This window comes from Equus przewalskii, chromosome 15, assembly GCF_037783145.1.
Source record: "Equus przewalskii isolate Varuska chromosome 15, EquPr2, whole genome shotgun sequence".
Classification (NCBI taxonomy): Eukaryota; Metazoa; Chordata; class Mammalia; order Perissodactyla; family Equidae; genus Equus; species Equus przewalskii.
In genome coordinates, this window is record NC_091845.1 from 78,690,861 (window position 1) to 78,715,369 (window position 24,509).

At 45.1% G+C, this 24,509-nt stretch overlaps 1 protein-coding gene across 3 annotated transcripts in view; it reads right to left on the reverse strand.

Annotated features, from left to right (window-relative positions):
- Positions 1-14,959: 14,959 nt before the first annotated feature.
- Positions 14,960-24,509, reverse strand: part of SLC9A9 (solute carrier family 9 member A9) — a 511,594-nt gene continuing 502,044 nt past the window's right edge. Inside the window, exons 15-16 of one of the 3 annotated variants that reach the window (XM_008507627.2) lie at positions 18,926-19,031; positions 14,960-17,576 (exon numbers count right to left, since the gene is read on the reverse strand). In XM_008507627.2, coding sequence (XP_008505849.1) covers positions 17,349-17,576; positions 18,926-19,031 — 334 coding nt within the window. In that variant the 3' untranslated portion in view covers positions 14,960-17,348. Of the gene's footprint in view, positions 17,577-18,925; positions 19,032-20,672; positions 21,237-24,509 lie in introns of those variants that run through there. The other 2 variants (XM_070577585.1, XR_011527598.1) reach the window with 2 other exon arrangements.

The window sequence follows — 24,509 nt, forward strand, 5'->3', positions numbered from 1 at the left end:
TGAAATGTGGAGCTGGCTGAGATTAGAGGGTGCTTTCTGGGCCCTATTAGTATTCTCTCCTTATGTTGTGCAAGTCTTGGGAGTTCTGTTGATCTGCGCTAATGTCCTGTGATGATTTTGTCCCATGTTGATCCATGCCAGGCCACTTCAGGCGTGTATCTTCATTCTGAGTCAGTCAATATCCAAGTTACAAAGGGATCTCTGTCCTTTTGTCTTTTAGAATGCAATGCCTTGGAGCCCAGTCTTTAAGATTTACCAACTGCATTTCAGTCACGCCATTTACTCCTGTTCCAACTGTTAAATTAATTAAACAAGGAGGCCATTAGGCCGAGGTGGCTCTAATGCCATGGCACCTACATAAGCAAACCAAAATCTAAGCCTGTCAATGCCTTAAGGTCATGAAATCAAAATGCTAGGGACAACCAATCACAAACAGCCAACTAGGGTTTAAGCTGCAAACCATCAAATAATTTTCTTTCTTCTCCTCTGCAACTGTTGCGTCTTTTCCCTAGCTCCTGTCAGCAGAGTGTTCCTAGTCGTTCGGGTTTGGCACTGCCTGATTGGAATTGATTTTTGCTCAAATAAACTCTTGAAATGTTTAATATGCCTCAGTTTATCTTTTAACACCACCCATGGCTATGATGCTTGTGGTAGGCTGAAAAATGGCTCCCACGGATATCCACGTCTTAGTCCCTGAAGCCTGTGTATATGTCACCTTACGTGGTGAAAGGTATCATGCAGATGTGATTAAGTGAAGGCTTTTGAGATGGGGACAGCAGCCTGGGTTATCCAGGTGGGCCCAATGTAATCACAAGGACGCTCAGAGTCACTCGAAGGAAATATGATGATGGAAGTAAGAGGCTGAAGTGAGGCGAGGAAGGGGTGATGAGCCAAGGATGGCAGCAGCCTTAAGAAGCAGAAAAAGGCAGAGAAACAAACTCTCCCCACAAGCCGAGCCTTCGGAAGGAACCAACTCTGCTGACACCTTGACTTTAGGCCACTGAGACTGACTTTGGACTTCTGACCTCTGGCACTGTAAGACAAGTTTGCACTGTCTTAAGCAGCTAAATTTGTGGTAATTTGTTATAGCAGCAATGCTCCACACCAAAGCTCAGGTGCTGGTGGATTTTTTTTCCTCCAGGAAGTGCTTTCTGCAAACACCTGCCACTCAGTGTGTTAGTGATGCGTTTGTGAAGGTGTACAAGTGACTTCCCCTGATCCGTCTAGGTGGGTTTCATGGATTCTTCTGACTTTAAGAGGCACGAATAACTCTCGGTTTGTGTGCGTCCTCAAAAATGCTCCCCCTTACAAGGCCTTTATTTTCCACTTGCTTCCTGTGTCACACTAGCAATCACTCCCCCTGCCACAGCAACTTGCTGGTAAAAACTGTCCACTTGCTCTTTCACTGGGTTTTGCTGGCATAGAAGAGATCTTGTCAGTTGACTAGTACAAAGTTAACCATTTAATTCACATTTACATGTTGTAATTTGAAGATGGCAGTGAAAGGCCAGCTTCCACACGCTCTCTGAGTTCTTCAAGGGTGGTGAATTCATCACAGGATAAGCCTCAGCTGGACAGGAAGGTGACTTGACTTGGACTATGACTTGGGTGTTTCTGGAGCCAATTAAACTCGGAAGAGACCAATGACTAAACTGGATTTTGTACACCCATAATTGGGCTTATTTAATGCTGGTGACTGATATTTATACTTGCCATTTGGGAGCCTTCCTTTCTTTAGTAAGGAGGACAAATTATCATCAGAAGCTTGCTTAATAGCCATGAAGTCAGAGCAAAGGGAAGTATTAATAGATAAGAGAGTTTTGGGGGTGCTTAATTCAGGACAGCTGTTTTCAAAAGAAGGCTTTTTTTAAAAGAAATGTTTGGTGAAGTCTAGCATGTGGGAGTCATAAAGGGAGAGCTGTTCTGGGTGCATCAGGGTGGGGGTCCCTCCTCCTAACTTGGGGTGGCCCCCAAAGGCCCTTGGAGAGCCACCATGGCTCTGCCAGCGACAGGCCTGTGTGTCGGCCCTGTGCCATGGCAGAGCACAGCTCCTTGTTGACATGTGCCTTGATCTCTGCCACCAACACTGACGGGGCTGAACACACATTCAGCAAGGCGGGAGGGGGGGTCTCTGGGCTTCCCCTATGTGCGTTCCAGGCCAACCCTCCCTCTTGTGTTCCAGAGTCTGTTCTTAAACTGGGCACAATACAATTGATTAGGATTTATTTTCCTAAATTACAATTACAGTTCGGTTTTGTTTCTTTAAAATTACACCCTGGTCCCCTTGATTGGAGTTTTGAATATTCTGATCTCGTCAGTCACGCGTTTACAATCTTTTAGTTTATTTCCACAGATGGCGGAACTGATGCATTATGTATAGTTTTACGGGTGGTGTCCCAGAGGGCAAAATTATTCCTGAGTGTTTGCTGGGCACTATGGTCACTCCATGTTTGATCCATGTGTGTGATGACTGGCTCACCTTTGAGTGGGGCTGCCTACTCTCCTTGTGGGAAACCCACCCATTAGCACAGCGAGGGTGCCTGTGCGGGGGACAGGGAAAAACACGTCTTCATCTCTCCCCCCAAATTCCTGAACCAGGAGGGGATTGTAAGTGTTGAAACTGGGTCAGACTGTCAAAAGCATATGAAGTCAGCTTGAAAATGTGAGAAACTCAAGATGTGGTTCTCTTTGTTCTGCAACAGTGCAAAATCCTCATGTTTTTCACTAGTCTAGAAGAGAAAAACAACTTGAACGCTCAGGTACAACTCAACTGGTAAGTATACTTCAGTCCCAGCATCTCTGTCTTCAATGTGACTGTGCTAACGCAGCTTTGCTTGGCTTGGTACCCGTATTTCTTACTCTCCTTCGATCAATTGCTATTTCAGCTGTAGTTGGTTGTGACTTCTTTCTGGTAATTGTGTTTAATTAACAAAGATGTTGAAACAATAGTTTTCTTTCCCCCCGGCATCTTCAGGGGCTGTGCACTTATATTATAGCTTCTGGCCTCCCTCTCTGCTCCCTCTTCTCTCTCCTCACTGCTGGCTCTGCCCTCACCTGGTTCAGAATTCCTGAGAAAGATGGAAGAGGAGGAACAACGACACTGGTGCACACCAATCACACGCATCTTGTCCCCTGCCCTGCACACTTTAGTCACATACCCTGTGGTTCAAACTATTGTCCTGTCTCCCACGGCATCGATGTTTGTTCCGAGACCCTCAGGTCCCCTGTCCACAGAGGGCTGTCTCCTCTTATGCAGCTCTGCTACCCGCCTTCGCCACTTGAACTTGACCCACTAATGCTGCCTTCTAGACGATCAGCCCAGTGTGGGAGACGCATCAATGGGCTAATTACATGTGATGGAGGAAAGTTTAGCCCTCAGAGGAGGAACTCTCCTGAGGTTAAAGCCACCATAAGTGCTTGTGAAATGCTGATATGCCTGGAGAGAAAGAGCTAATAAATGCCCTGTCGTTTTTTTCGAGGCGGCAGAGAAAGCCAAGTCTAGTGGGTGTTGGAGGGAGGAGCTGTCATTGTAACAAGTGTGATGGCTAGAGGTCATTTTAATTGAGCTGCAAAATGGACTTGTGTGTCTTTTTTTCTTTTTAATGCAGATGGGTCGCTGTTTTTATGGCTGTACTTGTTTCATCTTTCTTTTAACTGGCTGGGCTTATTGGCACAGCCAGCTTTCATGAACTGAAAGTTACTAGCAGTAATTTTTTTCCCTTCAAATGGAGAGCCTCGCCTCCTTCTTCCTTGGTTGTCTGTCAAAAGTTCGTAGCATAACCTGACTTGCGGTAGATGAGTGAGTGAACTGGGTTTGCTTGCAGTTTCTTGGCATGTGTTTCTCAAAACTTTAGCATATAAGAATACCCAGTGGATATTTGATACACCCGGGGACCACCATTTTCATAGAAATAAGATGTAACACAAATTTTTAAAAAGTAAAATTAAAACTGCATTTAAAATGAAAAACAAGAGTTTTGTCCAAGTGAGAGACATGACATTGTTTATCATGCTTCGCCAACATGTCCATGTCTGTACCCAGATCCGTAAAATGTGTCTGTTCAGTGGTGGGGAGTTTGAGCCACAGATGAGTTTCCCTACCCAGTCCATGGCTTTTTAGTTTGTGTTTCTCCTAAATTTGAAATTCTAATTAATAATTATGTCTTTGGTAATGGAAGGACATGTGGGGTGGCTCTGCCAGCTAGTTCCGGATATCTGAATAGAACCTGAACCCCCAATTCCAGAGGGCTTTCTCATTATCATCTGGGTGCCCATCAGCCTGTATCAATTCACAAGTCCTGCTGTGGAAACAGGAATATTTCAACAAGGAAGATGATGGAGAATGGATTTCTCATTTATTCTTTGGTTGTATTTGTAAGTTTTCTTCACATTTTTTCATAACATTTAGATATGGCTTTTAAATATGCCCATTAACAAACCACATATTTCTCTCTCTCAGAAGAGAAGAAAATCATTTTGGAAAAGAGCCAGTTTCAAGGGATGGAGCTGTCTACACAACAGTTTATTTCTTAAAAATCCTGATGTCTTATTTCCAACATTAAAAATGTGGTATTTCAGCTCTGAAATGATAGGTTCAGGTTGTTCAAGACACCGAATATACAACTGTGATATGTAACTTGAGCAACACAGTTGAAATGATTAGTTGCAGAAATGGTCTCTACTGGCTGCCAGAGTGAAGTAAAAAAAACTTACATCTTATCACCCACTTAATAAACTCCATGAGCCCCTTTCTCCTTGACATTTAGAGCATTTCGGTGAGTCAAAGCACAGAAGACTCACTGTCCGTTCTTTACATGGCACTCTGAAAAACCACACTTGGTGGCCACGATTTGATTTGATATGCAACTTTTTATTGTTAAATCAAGATCATGGCTTAAAATGACATCTATATGCCAATGATTCTCATGTAAAGAAAATTCCAGGTCTAGTCTGCTGGTCCCAGAGGAGGATGGGAGGTACAGCAGGGTTGCCCCAGGGGGACCACCCCAGTGTGACGCAGTCTGGATCAGCAGACTCCCATGACTCGCAGACACATGAGCTAAATGGATGCTTCCTGTGTGTGTTGCTGAGAGTTTGTAGTTGTGTGCTCTGTAGCATTAGCTGAGCAAAATACCTTGTTCCTAGCATTACCTGCCTAGAGTCTATTTGCAACACAGCAGATGGAGTGATCTCTTTAGAAGTCAGATTTTGTCAGCTACTTCTTGCCCCTGTAATAGGGTCTCACTTCACGAAGAGTAAAACCAGTCTTTATATGGACCTACATGCACATTTCCTCCCTGACCTCATCTTCCACAACTCTCCTCGTTGCTCGCTCTGCTGTAGCCACACTTGTTTCCTCGCTGTCCTTGAGCATTCCAGACAAGACTGGAACTTTTTCTCCCTGCAGAAATCACCATGGTTTGCTCCCTCACCTTTGTCCAGTCTTTACTCAAATGCCCTCTTCTTCTAGAGGCCTGCTCTGGTCATCGTATTTAAAATCCCAACCTCCACACTACTCCTCACCCTGTGTTCTCACCCTCCCTTACGCTGCTCTGTTTACCTCTCCCATGGTGCTGTCACTTGGTACTATACACTATACCTTTGTTGTAAAAGTCCATCTTCTTCGGCTAGAATGTAAGCTTTAACAGGGTGGAAAACTGTCTTCTGGTCACTCCTGTACCCTAAGCCCCTGGAACAGTGCTTGACATACCATAGTGACTCATTAAACATTTATTGAATAAATAAAAGTCAAGAGGTATATTGGTGACATTTGAGGCCCTCTCTGAATGACGCCGTGTGTGGGTGGATGTTTTCATTTGCCCAGCAAAGGCCTCCCTGGCTGCTCTAACCGTACTTTGTCACTATGATCCTGTCACACCTTTTCTGGTCTACCTTGCCGGGTACAAAATGACTATTTTTAAAATGGAAAGTCTTTTCTGTAGCAAAGGCTTTCGCTAGCAAAGAGCACAAAAAGGTCTAGAGCATTTTTACTTCATTTATTTATCTCACGTGAGCTGAGAGCTGACCAGACCTCTACTCTCTTCATTAGCGGTATCATCCAGTTGAAAAGTGAAAAGCCGACCAGCAAACACACATGGCCACAGAGGCTTTTCCCCTTGAAGATCATGTCCACAAGTTCACTCTTGTTTTCCCTCTAAGGATGCTATTTATAATTAAACTGGTTTGACAGACTTTTTAGCAAAAGTATAGCTTGCCCCATTTTTGCTGTTAGGCCTACAACTTTGAATGATGTTTCTGTGGCTTGTGAGTCGTCTTCGACTTTGGGCCCAATTTGTCAATTTTGTGCTAGAAAGTGTTATTTGTACTTGTTCTAGAAAAATTCGAGGGTCTTATCACAGAAGGTAAGAGAAGCTTCCCTCTGTGCTCTGAAGGTGAAGGGAAAGCTCATGCCCTCCTCTGACAAGTTTCATAGCAGACGATGTCCCACGTGGTGAGAGTAACTGACGACCGCTGAGTTTCCGATCCTTTTTCTTCATGGCTGCTTTTGTGCAGTTTTTATCCTTGTGGATCCATCTGCCTGGCCGCTAGAATCACGGCGCATGTTCTCCCTCAAGGCTTGTTCGCTCCCTACATGTTTACCATTTTGAATTATAATATTTACATCACTATTTCCATCTCTACTTTTATGCTCCAATGAAGGACTTTTAGTCATTGATCCATTTTCATGAATTGTGATGACACAATACTAACAACCAAAATGTATATTTGACAAATGTAAACATTGATGCCCAAATAGGGAGAAAATACATTAATAAAGATGAGCTGAGCCAGCCCTGATGGCCTAGTGATTAAAGTTCAGTGTGCTCCAATTTGGTGGCCCGGGTTCAGTTCCTGGCTGCAGAATGATACCACTCGTCTGTCAGTAGCCATGATGTGGCAGCTGCTTACATAGACAATCTAGAAGGACATACAACTAGAATATGCAACTATGTACTGGGGCTTTGGGGAGGTAAAAAAAAAAAAAAAAGAAGAGCTGTGCCCTGTTAACTGAAGAGTTGCTAGGCCACTGGCCAATCCCAAGCGTATCAGACACAGACTAACTTCAAGAATAGAAGGATTTCTTGTGAAAATCACAGTTAACATTACACTTCAAATGAGTGACCTGGTTGTGAACCAAATGGTTCTGTTACTTTATTTCTGAAATTGCCAAACTGCCTGCAGACCCCTTGACAGATAATTACAGACCACCTGTTAACCAAGTCCCAGGGCTGGGAAACACTGCTCTGGCCCCCAGTTACTCGAAGTGTGGTCCAGGGACGAGCAGATCAACAGCACCCGGAGCTGGCTGCAGATGCAGGGCCTCGGTCCCCTGCTAGACCGTCAGAATCGGAACCCGCATTTTAACACCGTCCTCAGGCATTCAAATGCACGTTAAAGTTTCAGAAGTGCTGCTCTAGACATCCCTTTCTAACTAAGGTGGAGATCAGGAGGGTGCACTTACTCTCTTAATAAAGAACAGCTGCACTTCAGCCTTTAAGGATGGCAACCCCACCAACTGAATTGGCAATTGATGGGGAGCAGAATACGCCACCCCAGAATATGCCACTTTGGAACGTGGGTTATTTTGAGCTGAAGACAGTGGGGGCCCAGCAGACTCAGGAAGAGCTTTTTATCTCCCCCTTAACTGCCTCAGTGAATTTAGATAGGAGCCTGTACCACAAAGAGAGCTATCACAGGAGATCACTTTTCTATCGGAAAGACTCACCTGCAGGGCAGGGCGAACATTCGCTTACCAAACCTGTGCTCTTCTCTTCTTGTGACTTCTCCTCCTCCCCTTTGAAGCCCCAGATCCCACCCACTTCTCCTTAGCTCAGGATGGTATATTAGCTTTATTTACCTGACTGCCGGGAAGCTCATATTTTTATGGGGCTCCTGTACATATGAAATTTGTTTTTCTGCGGTTAATCTGTCTTATGTCAACCTAATTATTAGACCAGCCAAAGAACCTAGGAGGGAAGCAGGGAGAAGTTCTCTGCACCTACCCAGTCACTGACAGGATCAGGCATCATCTCTTCATTTCCTGCTGGTGCAGATTGTGGGGTGAGGGTCGGGGGCAGGGGTGGCTCTTGGTCAAGGTTTCACCAGGAAAAGGATGCACGCGGAGACCCACAGCCAAGGCTGACTGAGGCACGGCTGCGCCACATTCTGATACAGTTCTCGTCTCTGGATCCAGCCTTATGAAAGGAGACAATTGGAGTGATTTGGTGGATGACGTCTCACGGTCCCCGGGGCTTGCGGGAGCAGTTATTTTCTCTTCCTTTGTTCAGGCAGCAGCTGTGTCTCCCTATAAATGACATCTCAAATGTGTTGTATGCCCAGGATTTAGAACTTGATGAGTCACAGGTTTTGTGAGTTGGTGCTTTTCTAGCCGGACAGTGGTCTCCGCAATGTGTGTACTCACAGCCCAGGGTTGAGAATTAGAATGCAAATGGTAGCAGCATGCCCGCCAGCTCTCTGTTACTTTGTAGCCAATGTGCTTTTATTGCCCCAGCAACCATGGTACCATGGGATAGTCCACCTGCCTGGTCACAGCTTGCTCCTAATTATCCTCTTTCCCTGGACTGTCCTACCTCCATTCCCAGCTTTTACAGCCCATCCCGACCACACTTCCTCTGGGAAGCCTTTGATGATTTTCTGCAACTGGATGACATTTCTCCCTCCTGGAAAGTGCCTGTAATCTACTGGTCCTCAACCTTGGCTGCACATTAGCATCATCTGAGAAGCTTTAAGAAATCCTGATGTTCAGGCTGCAGCCCAGACCAGTTCACTCAGAGTTGCTGGGGGCGGGACCCAGGCAATACTTGTAAAGCTCTCCAGGTCAGTCCAGTGTTCAGCCAGCGTGGAGAACTAGAACCATAACCTTTTCCTCTTAGGGTTCCTCTCAAGCCTCACTCTACTATGGATTACACAAGAGACCACTGTCTTCTATGCCAAGATTGGAAGCTCCTAGAAGTCAGGGGCAGAGTTTCCTCATCTCTGTGTCCCCCGAGAGCATCCAGCATGTAGCTTGGCGAACTTGTGCATTGTTTCTCCTTCCAATCCTTCGCTCTACCGTGGGGCCCATGGGTGACCACCAACGCTGACGAGAGGGCGTGTGGTTACTGCTCCTCTTGCTGCCCCCATCACCTCCATTTCTGGATTCAGGGATGAGGGGCAGAGGAAGTCAGATATATATGTGCTGAGACCAGGCCAGCCCCAAATTGTGGTATTCTAGGGCAAATATCATGAAGCAAAGGAATCGACTCTGCTAGAAAAAATGTGCTTAAAGGTCTACACAGCTACAGACTTCTTTTTGTCTGCTCAGCAACTTTTCGTTTGAATTATCTATTGCTGCATAAAAAATTACTGCAAAATTTAATGGCTTAAAACAACAATAAACATTTATTATCTCACACAGTTTCTGTGGACCAGGAATCTGAGAGCAGCTTCACTGGGTGATTCTGGACTAGGGAATCTGATGAAATTGCAGTCAAGATGTCATCTGGGACTGTGGGCATCTGAAGGCCTGACTAGGGCCTTCCACTTCCAAGGTGGTCACCCATATGGCCGATGAGCTGGTGCTGCCTGTTGGCAGAGGCCTCAGTTCTTTGCCAGATGACCTCCATACCACCGCTTGAGGGTCTTTACAACATGGCAACTGATAGGCCACCAGAGAGTAAGGCAGAAGTTGAAATGTCTTTTATAATTGTGCCCTATTATCTCCACAATATCATATTGGCTACACAGGTCAGTGTGGGAGGGGAAAGCACAGGGGACTTGGTTTTTATTCACTGCAGGAGCTGTCATTTAAATGATTCTGCTTGATCCTCCACAGGATGGGTAGGTGATGTTGGCTGGCCAACCCAATAACTGTGCTCCTTGGGTGAATATTATTGGTGCAAAGGTGGGCATGTCACACAAGCTGGGCCAACCACTGTCATTCCCAGGAGTTTGCTAGAGCAATTGAGAGAAAGGTGTCCTCTTGGTTTTGGGATTATGGCTGTAAGAATAATGGAAGCGCAGAGCTGCTGGTGGGCATCTTTGCCACTGTTGGGCCTGTTGAGAATGAGGCCAAAAAGGAGAAAAGCAGGGAGGGGAGAGAGAAAGAGAGAGAGAGAGAGAGAGAGAGAGAGAGAGAGAGAGAGGTAGGAGGCATCTTGATGGCTGGTTTGTGCCCTTGTATTCACCTTCACCAAAGCTATCTTCCAATCTTGGACTTGTAAGTTATACACAGGTTGATGTACATAAAGCAGGGCTTGAAATGTGATGAGCCCAGGATTGTGTGAGGATGAAATGAGATCATACATGGAAAAGTAAGACCCATATCAAAGGGCCAACTAATATTTGTTTCCTTCTCCTCCTTTTGTCATTTTTCCTTTTCCATGTAGACACAGTGCCAGGTGCGGCTGAGCTCTGCCTAGCCAGGATTTAACCCAGGTCAGTTCTGTTAAATCGGCATATCCTAAATGCTTGCCATCTGCAAGATGGTTAGTGGGCAGTGGAGCTTCAAGGAGGGTGACCTGGTGATTTTGCTCAGCTGAGGGCTGCCTGTAGACCAAGCACGGGGTTGGTGAGTTTCACAATATGACTGCATTGCTTCAGGCCACGTTATGAAGCAGGGAGCGTTTGAATCTGATCTCTTGCATGAGGTCCTTGTGGAGGTGCTCCCCTCCCACCAACCAGTTCCCCGGGGGAGGGGAGCATAGAGGAGGATATTGACATGCAGAGAAACTGACTCTGTAATGCTGCAATCAGATGGCCCAGTCCCCTCCTTTACCTACCGGCTGGCTTGTCGGGGCTCCCCTCTCCTCCCTGCTTGTTGCTAAAACAAATCAATCTGTGTGATGAGGGGATGAGATGGGCCAGGATATCCCTCAGTGAATGTGCTTTCTGGACTCCATCATTGCTCATCTGTCCCATCTTTGTTTATCCATGAACGATGCTGACATCGGCAGTGCCTAACCTTGATTATCAGCAGCACGTCGTAAGGGTTTAATAAATGTTTGTCAAACTGAAAGAATAACAGGTTGATGGACAATATTTGGGATGCATATGGAACCTTCCATAGGTAAGCTTCTTACTCCTCGAAACCTTCCCCCGACCTAGTCTAACGCCCTGCTCTGAATGACGAACACACCTGAACGCTTCTTTGCTAATCTCGCAAGTACTTCAAGATTTTGCTTCAGGGCCATCCCAGGAATATCTGTTATCCTTGAACTAGGCTATAGATGGAGAAGGGGCAGGAGACTGGATCAACTCTGTTAGTAAATCAGAATATAGCACAGAATGTGTTTTTTAGAAACAAATCTCTGAAGCGTTCCTTTCAGAAACATTTGAATTCCTCAAATAATCTACCTGTTTCGTTAATTTTGTGTGAACATTCCTCTTACAGCTTTTGTCTTTCTTTCCCAATCTGGATGGGGAGAGGGAGGGAGAGAGAACAGGTGAGGGAAGAAAAGCTGAGTTCAGGGCATGCCATCGGAATGGGCAGTCTGGAACTCACTGGTATGAGCTGAGACTGCAGTTCAAGGGCAGTTTCTCCTTCTTCCCAGAAACCTCGGTTCTGCTCTTAAGGCCCTTCAACTGATTGGATCAGACCCACCCAGATTATCTAGTATAATCTCCTTTACTTAAAATCAACTAATTATGAGTGTTGACTATATCTACAAAATATACATTCACACCTAGAATTAGTGTTTGATTGAATAATTGAGGATTTTATCGTTGACAAGTAAAGCTGACCCTCACAGCTGAGGAGAGGTAGGGCAGTAGTCTAAAGCCACAAGCATGGTAATGGTAGAAATCAGTCTTTCTCTGTAGCTAGTTCCCTGTCCCATAGGAATGCCAGATCTTCTCAAATTCTCAGTGAGGGATTCTCCAGGGCTTGTTTCCCAGGTGCTTACTCCGCCCATCCACCGAATTTAGCACTTCTCAGTTCTCTGTCCCATTCCCTCTAGTTTCTTATTGTCAGGGGTTCTCCCCAGGGTTTGGATGAGAATCGTCCTTTTGAAGAAAAACATGCTTGTCCTTGCGGAGATTCTGGCATGGCCCTTTGGTGGGGAGGGCATAGCAGAATCTCTTTGCAGAGTTAGAGAAAGGTGAGGAGGGTCGTGTGGCAGTTGAAAGGCTCTTCCGAGAAGCTGTGATGCACATCTCCTGCCTTCAAATATCCATCTCCAGCCTAGACCTTTTCCTTAAACTTCAGATTCACTTAAACAATGTCTGGACGCTCCATGTGGCTCTCCATTGGAGCCTCAGACTCAATGTATCTGAGCTGAATTCGCTGGCTTTTCCTCAAACCTTTTCCTCTTGGTAATACCCTCGGTGGATGGGACCATCCACCTATCATCATCTAAGCCTTAAATTGGGGGTCATAATGGCTCCTCCAGCCTCCTCACCTCACATATCCAATTAGTTGCCAACTTTGTAGATTCCAGCTCTGAAACTAACCTACTGCCTCCCCTCCTCTCCATCCTCTCTGATTCTGCCTTGGCTAAGTCTGTCACCATCTCTCTCCCGGGCTAGTGCACCACCTCCAGTCTTACTTGCACTCCGCCTCCCTACAATCCATGGAATTTTATTCCCTGTTAAAACATTTCAATAGCTCCCCATTCTCACAGGATCATAGCCCAGACTCCTTGGTTTGATCAACACCTCCTGAATTATCCTTATTCTTCGATTTTCCCTCCCTCCAATGCATAAACAACCTATCCAGTAGCCATGTGGAGTACTCATGGGTCCTCTAATGTGCCAGGCTGCTTCACACCCGTGTCTGCCCATGCTGTTCCCTCTGATTGGAATTCTTCTCTCATATCTAGGGATCCACCCCACCTTCTGCCCCACAGGCCACCACCAATCATGTCTGCTTGGTCAAACCTTTCATCTGTCAAGACCTCATTCAAATGTAGCTTCTTCCTTGAAGCCTTTCTTGACCATGCCATCTTCCTCCTCCCCGATCTTGAAGCCAGTGTCACTGTCAGAATGGACCACACATGAATATGGTATCATTGTAAAACTTAAAAATAATGTAGATAAACCGAAAGGCTCTTTTGATCCAGCCCTCCTAATCCCACTCCCTATTTGTTATCAGTCTGCTGTGGATCATTCTAGACTGTTTTTCATTAACAATTCATCTTGGAAATATTTCCACGTGTGATGCATATAGACCCATCTTGACAGAGAGTATAATTGGTATAGAAAATTCCCTAGTATGAGTGTGTTTAGTTTGGTTAACTCTTCTGCGATTGATGGATAGTTTTCCCCTAATATTTTTCAATAATAGTGCCACAATGAACATCATTTTGTATGCCTTCGTATGCATAAATGCCAAGTATTTCTTTTCTACACAGATGCCTAAAAGTAGAAGTCTGAATAGAAGGTATACTTATTTGATTCTACATATTCTTGACCTATTTTTGTGTTTGGTAGTTTTTCCTTCTTTTTTGTGCATTGGTAAGAGTTCTTTGTATATATTGAAGAATAATCTTTAGCCTGATACACACATATATGCACACAAAAAAGTATATATATTTTTTCTCTCTGCTTTAAAATTTTGCTTATTGTGTTTTTTGTCATAAGAAATCTCATATTTTTATGTAGCCAAAATGATCATTCTTTGTTTTTGGTTTGTGACTTTCTTGGGAAGGCTGTCCATATACCAGAGTTATTTACACATTATACTTTACTTTTTTATTATCCTATAGTTTTATTTCTTACATTTAGCTGTTTAAATTACTTGGAGTTTATTTTACGTACATTAGAGGGTATTACCTAATTTTATTTCTTTTTCCAAATTGAAAGTCAGTTGGTCCACACTATTTACTGAATAATGGTCCATCCATCCTTACCCCCAAATTGAAATGCCATTTTTCAGGAACTAAATTTCTAAATATATTCATGAGTCTGTAGTAGATTTTCTTGATCTCCTTGCTTTTTTCTGGGTCAATACCACACTGTTTTAGTTACTATACCTTTACGGTATGTTTTGGTATCTTTTGAGGAATCAGTATTTTTTAGTTGTCTGCCTTCTCTTACTAGACATTTGATGGATGGGACTGAGTCATATTCGTCTTTGAATTTGAAAGACCTTTTACATAATTCACGTACATGTTTGTGCGAATGATGCAAATAAATAAACCCAAAGCAACTGATGCTATTGGTGCTACACTTTGTATTCTCAGAGTCTCAAGGATCACGGGGAAAAATAACTTTTCCAGTTTTCACTCCACTTCCTATTGTAGCTTAGCACTTCAATGAGTTCTTTCATAGGCATTGTATTATTGTTGTTTAATTTGTTTTGAATAAATAATGCATCTTCAGTGTACAAAACCCAAAAGGTACAAAAGTGAAAAGTTAAGTCTCCCCTCAGTTCTTAAGAGGCAATCAGACTACCAATTTTTTCTTTAACCCTCCAGAACGGCAGCACACCCTCCACTCTGCCCTACACCTTGCTTTTTTCGTTAACGATGTATCTTGGAGCTCATGCCGTATCAGTACCTATGACGCTGTTTCATGAGATGTCTGTGCTGTGTTTTATTTAACCAGGATGTCAATTTAGTTGTTTTGATAAATACTCTTTATATGTATAATATTCCCAAATATCTAGAATAAAACTTCTGTGCCTGAAATTGGTGGGTCAAAGGGTATTTGAATTTTCAGCTTTGATTTGTATTGTTAAGTTGCCCTCCAAGAAGTTACTAGAAGCTTCATGAATGAAGGCCCTGATGGCCCTTGCAACCAGGCTTCCGACTTGCTCAGACATGCGCCAAGTACCAGGGGGCACTGCAGAGGCTCTAGCTGGGACCCCGACAGTGAGTGGAACTCTGTGTGTGTGCGCACACATGTGCACGTGCATGAATGTGTGGGTGATGTACCCATGGTAAGAAGCTCAAGGAAGAACCATAAGTCAATTAATTAATTAGAGTCCTATTTAAACTCTAATAATGAGTGGAAGCGTTAGTGCTTTGAATAAAGCTCCTCTTTATTATTCATTAGAAACTGGCAGTAAATAATAGGTTTGAATTTCACAGTCCTGGTGCAGCTAATCAAAGCACAGAGCATTTCTTAAGATCATAAATTATTATCCTTCACAACAGGAGCATAAAGGGAGTTTGGTTTTATGAACTGCTAACTGGGACACCAGCCTCTGTTTGGGTCTCAGGCTCACTCAGAGGGAAGGAGGCTGGCACGCACATCTCAGGACCGAAACCCTGTCTGAGGGGTTGGGCAGGGCACAGTTTCCTCAGACTCACAATATTGCATCTCCCTGGAGTCAGCTAGGACAAGTGGCCCAGCCCAGATTGAACAGTCTCCCGTGCTCCTTGTGGGTGGTGGTCCGCAATGAGCAGCTGGAAAGAGACATTTTTTAAAGCAGGAAGAGGGCTTTGCCTGGGGGGCAGCAGGCTATCTTTACTTCACCCCCTTCCCAAGTTGGCACTGGGTTTAGACTGTGAACGTGCCCCCCCCCCCCCTTTTCCATCTGGTATGTCATCTTTCTCTCCCTTCTCTTTATTCCTGCCCCCACTAATGTTTGGCATTTTGTGGGGAATCTTCTCCTTCCCTGGTGTGTCTTTCTCCACACAAAGAGAAAGAAACAGACACCAAGTGGGCAGAAATAAGATGAATCCTTATCTTCTGCATTTCTTTCCTTTCCTTTCTCCTCTAGTGTCTCCTCCTGTTTTTGAAGCTTGATGTAGTTTTCCCTCCTCTGACAGGCACATCCTCCCATCCCAGCGCCACTCTCTTCATCCCTCAGGTACTTGGTGTGCTGGCCCCTATGGCTGTTCCTGGGCCACAGGACCCCTGCATCTCCCTCATGTAACCTTTCAGTGCCTGCTTCACCTGGCACTTCTACTACAAGGGCTAGAAGTGCCAATTAGTAGAGGCAGAGAAAATGCCTTAAATAAAGCATTGACCAACACAATCATACTTTATACAAAATTTTATTAGGATTAAGTCAAATTAGAAAACTTCATGCTTCACCATTTGTCCTATTTCCCTGGGATGACCAGATGATACTTAGCTGAGTATAAAACAATTTGTGCCTCTGGATTCTACTGTTCTGAAAGCAAGAACACCGATGTGCATAGCAGTGTGCCTGACACCACCGTGGCTAATGTTTAAGGTCTAACACTGGTCAGCGAAGCGTACGTTACTTCCAAGCTTTGGGTCCGGGGAAGATGTCACTCCCTTCCTCCCTCAGAAGCAGACCCATCATAGCCTGGGCACCAAACTGGAGACTGCTTTTTGGAGTCTAATGTTAATGTCTGTATTTCAAGAGAAGCTAGGCTTGAGGTATCTTTATGGCTTAAAAGGCACAGGTCATGCAGCTGAATTAAGAGCTATTGTGTCGGTCTCTCCAGTGCGGGCCAGGAGCCACCCCTTGTAAGGGGAGTCCTGATGCTGCGTCCTGGACTCCTCAGTGTGGTCCATGCATCGTCAGCCCTGCTCCTCTCACTCCGGTCCCACTCATCAGCTGAGAGCATTGGAATCGGTCTCCTGCCCCATGGACCCTGCAACCTGTGCTGCAGAATCTCATTGCCCAACTCACAGGGGGACCCACCGCAGAGCCAAGAAGGGACTCAAATGGAAGCAAGGACAGGAAGGCTCTTTCTTCAGGTAGAACACGGTATGGGGAAAAGACACCAGCTTTGCCCGGGAGGGTCTTAACCAAGGTTGGAGAGCAGGACTGATCGAGTGCAGGGTACACCCAGCTGTCACCAACTCTTCATTCAATGGGACAGGCAGCTTGAAAAGGGGGTCCCCATGCCACACGGGTTCTGTGAGGCCATCAACAGTGGTCCCGAGCAGTTCCCTGACTCGCAGATAGCCCTCGGGCCATTCAGGGCAGGTGGGAGTCCAGGTCCTAAAATATACAACTTATCACTCCCTAAATAACTGGGCAATTCCCTTCAGTTTAGAAGCCACCTGTTTATGCTCAGAAACTCTTTTTCTTATTTTTACACTCTTCTTAATGAAGGGAATAAAATCCAGAATCTAGGAGAAGGGCCTGGAGAGCTGCCTACAGAGAAGAAAGGCCCAGCAGACACAGCCCGTCTGTTTTCTCCTCGCTGACCCCTCCTGACTGCGCCCCCCACCCTCCACCCCACCCAACTCACTAACAAAAATGGCCGCTGTCAAAAACTTAAATTCAGTTGCATAATATCGAAGGAGGATAATAAATTCTCATTTCTTCAGGTACCAGAGGATACATGGGACAGGGTTTCGATTCTCTCCAATTTCCACTCTTAATACATTTCCCAGCCTCTCCTTGACACCCCTCCCCAGCTCGGCCCACAGCCCTGGGTGAGCCTTGCATTCCTGTGATTACATCTGCACGCTCACGCCCGCTAATTCAGCTGGGATTGCCCCGGAGTTTGCTCAAGCTTGAGTTCATAGCCCCCTAAGCCGAGGTCCCCTTCGTAAATGTTCTCCTTGCCCGGAGTCTGGGGTGCAGCTTTCTGGTCCAGCCCCAGCCTCGTGGGAGGGCTGCAGGGGGAGGCGGCTTGCTCCTGGTAATTCATGGCCAGTTCGTCCTGGTTCACAATGCACTCCGCATCGTCTTCTTTTAGCTGTTCCTGGATTTTGGAAAGAGAGAGAGGTCACTTCATGACGAAGGCAGGAAACAACAGCAGTCCTGCTGCGTAGGAAAATAGGGTGTTTTCCTTTTCTTAATTGCCCTGTCTTGCCTAGCTGAAGCTTCTGCTACAGGAGATAGCAGCTTTTCCATCTCCATGGGCATGGTGAAGCGTTTCTCTGAGCCGCCTGCCTTGAGGACTCGACACCATAACGCAGCCATATGGGGTCTCTAGGCCTAAGATAAGAGTCGATAGAGAGCACGTGCTAATTGAGTGCCTCCTTGGGTTAAGGGAGTTAAAAGGAAATGCTGTGGATTTCGAGAACTGATACCTAACCTGGCTGACAGGCGTTACGAGGCAGCAGAATCCAGTGACCTTAGAGGACAGAATGATTCATCGTGTGGGTTTTCTAACACTCCTTCCTGTCAGAAAATTCTCAAAACACAGTTTCTGTTATATTTATTTTAGAAATGTGTCCTCACAGCATGTTTCTTGGGATGAGCATCCCAAGGCTAAGAATGGTTGGAAGTCACCACAGCGGATAATGGCAGAAACCAAGTAGATCTGGCCAGCATAGTTTTCCTCAGACAGAGCTTCCCTTGAAAGAAAGAATTAAGGTCTCAACTCCCCTTCCATTGGCTTTGGGAAGCCCATACAAAATTATTTGTAGAATGAGCCCTGGCTAGGTGACCTCAGGTCGGTGGTTTCCAATTTCAGCCTGTTCTAGAAGCACCTGGAGGGCTCCTTAAAGCACAGATGCTGTCCCCAAGCTCAGAGTTCCGAGGCGGGACCTGATAATTTGCATTTCTAACAAGCTCCCAAATGATGCTGAGAATGCTGGTCTGGGGACCACACTTTAAAAACCACCGCCCCTGGCCTGTTGTGCCTGACGCATATCTGAGATGCCGTTTTCTCTGTTGATGTGAGTGGCCAGCTGGATAACCTCCTAGGGTGCCTCAAACTCCAAGATTCTGCTCCTCTCCAATGCCTGACACTCTGATTTGCTGCTAATGATTCTAATTGCTTCTCAGCATTTTTTATTCCACTCCCTTGAGCTATAAAGCACAGACCTAATATTGAAAACCTCCAAACATAGAACTCTGTGAGGACACATTACTTCTTTTACATTTCTTAAATCCATCTTATGGTTAAAAAATTTTGGTAACAATAAAAAATTGCATTTTTAAAAGAAGAATGAGCCCACATCAGCAACAACTGAAAAGAGAAGAGAAATGCTTCTCGGTGTAGCGAATTTTCAAACTGCTTCCTCCTTGAGCCGGGGAGGAACAGCCCAAGATTCCTGGGCTTATCAATATTCACAACCTTGTTCCTCCGGGATATCTACTCACCCCATAGGCCTGAGGGCTGGTGAGTAGCCTCGAGATGGGACCGCACCATTCAGGTAAGGTGGTGGTCAGTGGCGGACCAGAGTGGGTTAAAATTGGTTTCAGATATCTGTGAGGCCTGTTAAGGAATACTTGCCAAAAGGGAGTTAGGATTTAGTTTCTCACACAGCATAAATCTTTGCACGCAGCAAAAGAGACAGTTACGTTCATCTTTAAATCCCCCACTCCTTCATTTAGGAGACAATTTGGTTTGCAAAAATTGCTCTTTATAATCCTTGCTCCACACACGTTTCCAGCCCTCGCAGGGAAGAGATGGCGAACGGACTCGCCAACATCAGAGCGAGGTGTCAACGTGCCTCTTCCCCTCCTCTCCCATCCCCTACTCCATGTCTCATCTGCTTAGAGAATGCATTCTAAGAATTGTCTTAAACAATAGCATAAAAGATTGCATTTTCTTAAAATTGCACACACAGCTTAAACCACCGGTAATTTTCACAAAGAAGCAAGGGGTATTTCATAAAATGTTGTCATTTCAGAGCAGGGTAGTGAACACAGATTGTTTTCCAAAATACTTTATTTTCACTATTCAACACAGTGACTTTATACTTCATACATCAATGCATCTCTATAGAAAATTATGTAAATAAGCGGTGCCCCGTTTACTCTATTGTCTAGCACCTATCTTTCTCATCGCTTCATCCCAAAGTACTCTAACAAGTTAAAAGAAAAATCTGTTTGTCTAAAGCCATCCTGTTTCCCTCCAGCCTGTCAATAATGAAATCCCCAGAGGCGGCCTCAGGCTGCCTTATTATTTTTTTTGCTCAAAGAAAAGTAGTGGAATTATTTCACCATTCCATCAGAAACAACTTTTAAGCTTTATATTATTTCCTCTGCTGGAGAATATTTCACCTCATCAACTTTCTGAAAAGCTGTAATAAATAGAGACAGGGAAAAAATGGAAAGCAGTTCACATTGGTTGGCTTGTGAAGATCCCCAGTCACCCCCTGGACTCAGGACACAAGAAGACCAGGGAGAAGGCCCCACTGGACAGCACCACTCTGTCATTCCCGTGATGCCCTGAGTGAATGGGGACAGAGGGAAGACGCAGCCCACAGGGGACCGGGAATCTGTTTGCTTCTGGCTTCAACTCATTTGCTACCCAAGTGGTGACAAGGCAGGGGATGCTCATGAACATGGCCTAAGTGTGATGCAAGGAGAGTGACGGAAAAGATTGTTCAGAGGGTCTGTAATTCCAACTGCAAATGGAAAACTTGCCGACTGCTTTCAGATGAACAGTTGTTGTGCTCAGTTAAGGACCAGGGAAGATATTAAAGTTCAGAGCCTGGCATTCCCTATAACATCTTGTAAGCATATCTACAACTCTGGAAAGCCCTTGATGATCTTCCGTTAATTTTCAGTATGGAGTCTTCCTTCCTTCATTTCACAGAGGAAGGAATTGAGTTTAAATCGTCCAAAGCCTCCCTTTGCTGTATGAATCCACCACCTCATTCCCTGCAGAAGATAATTGATCAGGGCAGAATCAGGCATGTGAGCAGCTGGATTCTACAGAGAGAAAAGCTTGAGACCAATTTGTAGGCAGTCTCTGGAAGACCTGGGCAGAACGCCCACTCTGTCACTTTACTGACTGTGTGACCTGGGGTCTAGTTACTTACCCCTCTGAGCCTCAAGTATTGTTGTGAATGTTAACCGAAATAACATATGTAGAAGTAAGTGGTTTTAAACTCTTAAATGCTATTTGAATGCTATTTATTTTATTTTAAAAGTTTATTTTCTAAGCAATACTTTCTGGAGAGTCTGGTGTCTCAGTCGTTGTTCAAATACTGTTGGGAGATGATTCCGAGGGTAGAGATGAGAAGCCGGAGCTCCAGGCATTTGGTGTAGCATTGGGGTTTACAGGCTGGTTAGTGGGTGGAAAACTTAAGCTGCTCCTACACCAAAAATCGCTATTTGGGCTTAAAATTGTTGGACCAGGAGCTAGCGTGAGGTGGTAGGTAAGAGGTGGGGAGAATTTGTTGGTGTAAGACTCTTCAAGGAAGCGCATGGGGCCATTCTGGCTGTTCTGACATCCCAGTAGCTGTGCGGTGAAGGGGTGAGGCACACACTGTGGGGCTGTGACTCGAACACGCAAAGCGCCATCCACAGCCGCAGCAGACGAGGAGCTGAGTCTCTGTTTTCCAACGTCTTGGTTTGCTGGGTGCTTCCATATGTCATGTGCTCAATGGACATTTGTCGAATTTATGGTATAGAAAAATATTCGGAGGTGGTGTGAGTGATGGAAGTAGATTCTGAGTATCTGTGTCAAGAAGAGAATGAAGGGGACAGAATGCAGCCAGTGAATGAGGTTTTCCTGAGGATAAAAGGCTAAGAAAGGTGAGGTGAAGATCGACGTCTTGGGCCTGAGTTATTCGACAAAGGGACCATGAAAAGAGTGGTAATGACATAAAATAAAGCGGTTAAAAAATAACCTTTGTGGGGCTGGCCTGGTGGCGTAGTGGTTAAGTTCATGCACTCTGCTTCGGAGGCCTGGGGTTCGTGGGTTCGGATCTTGAGCACAGACCTACACACTGCTCATCAAGCCATGCTGTGGCGGCACCCCACATACAAAATAGAGGGAGATTGGCACAGATGTTAGCTCAGCAACAATCTTCCTCAAGAAAAAAGAAGAAGATTGGCAACAGATGTTAGCTCAGGGCCGATCTTCCTCACACACAGAGAAAAACAAAAACAAATTAAAAAAACCTTTGTGTTTCACTTGCTTACTCAATCATTCATGCCTTCATGCACTCGTATATTTCTGTTTTTGTTTTATCTGCCAAACTAGTGAGGCACCCACACAAGGAAATTAGCAATTACTTCTAGAATGGAAAGCTCCCTTGTCTCCAGACTATGGTTTCCTTGAGGGCAGGGCTGTCCCCTTCACCTAGATACAGTGCTTGGCACATTTTAGATGTTCAAGAAATCATTGTTGAATTAATGAAGACAACAGGCTCTGAGAGGGTAAAGGAATGGCTCAATGGAACCCAGCCAGTTAGTTAATGGCAGAGCTGGGCCTGAGAGCAGGGACATTCCACCACACTGGGTGTCTTCCTTCTGTTACAGAGACACTGAGTAACAGGACTCGTCTGACTGGATAACTGATTTGGAACCTGGGAATCAGTGACTTTCCAGAGTCTTCCTTGCTGAGCAATTTCTGGAAAGTGGCTGGATCTCCAGGGTTATCTGAATTATTAAAAAGTAAGAAAACTCTTTTGACCTACAAAAAACCCCAACTGCCGATTTTGCAAAATGTGTTATTTTTCTCATCAGGTTCTAGTATATGTTTGGGAAGAAAGATTCCCCATTGGATGTTTTTGGTACAGCGAGTTTTGCTTCTCTAATAAGCTAGAAACATCAAGATGAAATGTTGAGCTCTGGGGGGAAAAAAACAATGACTTTTCTCATCCTTAAAGGGCATAAATTTGGAAATAGCAGTTTGGTTCAGAAGATTTAAGTAAAAGCTGGAACTCTACCCAGAATTTAACACGCGTGAATTAGGAAAGACAATTAGCAGATGCATTTTCTCCTTTGGCCTGAGCTATCAGCAGGGCCAGAGCTAAATTTAATGCGTAATTTAACTAACACCCAAAATACCTGGTTACATTGATTTCTCTCTCTCTCTTTTGTTAGCTTTTGTTTTGATTACTTTAAATCCTCATGTTTTGTCCATTGTATGTTACCAAGACCATTGGGTGCACAGCTTACTCATGCCTGTGCCTCACACGACGAGGTCCTACACAGATTGGTGAGATGCGAAAACTCCAAGCAAAGATCCGGCTCCACAAATGAACACCTGCCCCTTTGAGGGGACTACGCACCATTGTCCCTATCATGGACTGAATGTTTTCATCCTCCCCAAATTCGTATGTTGAAGCCCTGACGCCCAATGTGGTGGTCTTCGGAGATGGAGCCTTTGGGAAGACATTAGGGTTAGATGATGTCATGAGAGTAAGGCCTTCACGATGGGATAAGTGCCCTTATACGAGACGCCAGGAGGCTTACTCGCTCTCCCTCCACATGTCCACACAGAAGGGGTCCTGTAAGCACATGATGAGGTGGTGGCTCTCAGCAAGCCTGGAAGAGACTTCCTCCAGAACCCGACCCCACTGGCACCTGATCCCAGACCTCCAGCCTCCAGAACTGTGAGAAAATAAGTGTTGTTTAAGCCAGCCAGTCTACGGTATTTTGTTATGGCGGACTGAACAGACGAACACACCCCTTTCTCTCTGGACCTTTTAAGAAGTCTTTGATTTGAGAGCCCTGAGGAGCTATCTTCTATCTTGACTTTCTCTAAACTTGCCTCATCATGAAGATCATCTTGGACATTTGTTAAAAATTCAGATTTCCCAGTCCTCCCCTGGAGATTCCCATTCAGCAGGTCTGAGAGGTGTATTTTAAGTGCCCCGGGTGACTGTGGATCAGCAAGTGTGGAACACAGTAGGCTCTCTCTGGAGTATTGCCCTCCACATGAGGTTCAAATCTTAAATAGGAAGAAAAAGAACATGGCCTCTCATGTCCATAAAGCCATTTCTTTTAGGTGAGGATAGGTATGAGGTAAGTCCAGTTGGCCTGGAACCCAGGCCTCTCTAACGGCCTCCTCCAATTGTTCCATCTTGTCTGGAGGCTGGGTCAGATACTCGGCGCCACAAGGTGAAGCCTTGATGATGTTAGACCCGAGAGTGGATTAATGAAGCGTCACATCTCAGCTTGTGTAGGGAGACTGCGCCTATCAGAAGCATTTGCATGTGTTTGTATGTATAGGCTTGATGAATGGTCTTGTTGTCAGGATAAAAAACTTGTCACTGCACAGCTGTGTAAAGAAGGCAAGCATATTTATCTCTGTATAGGCTTTTCAGGAATACACTCTGCACTCTTTCATTTATAAAGCATTCCCATATGTCTTATTTTCTCTATACAACTGTAGGTGGGTACTATGGTCTTCTTTTACCAGTCAAGAAATGTGTAAACGGATGGCTTTTCAATTCTCTTCTAATCTATTCTTACCTCTTTTTCTAGAGTGCATTTAGTTTCCAGTGCCAGCTTGCCACCAGAGATGGTCAGGGATCAGTGCCAGGTGGGTGGGGAAGGGTGAGTATACCTGGAATGGAGGCCAGCCTTGCCCTCCAAGCCCATACATTTCTGCAGAAAACCAGGTTGCACTTGCTAGTGACTTGCTGAGTCCCCAAACTGTTATTTACGCAGCATCCACGAACAGAGCCAGCTGAGGACACCCAAAATTGTACATATCCCATCGCTCTCAGATTCCAATATACAAATCACTCCCCTTCTGCTTTGTTTCTCAGGAAATGTAGCCTAACAAATCGAGCGTGTTCTCTCTCTTTCCTTTGGACATGTCAGATTCTGTAAATGGACATTCGCTGTCCTGCCATCTTGGTTAAATACGCGATGAACCATTCTGCTGAGCTGGTGTTCAGGGTTTGGGTCAGAGGAAGGGCCTGAAGAGTCCAACCAAAAGCCCTTCTTCTCTAAGCCGTTTCCTCACTCTGTTCTCTCCAGCTTGAGGGAGGAC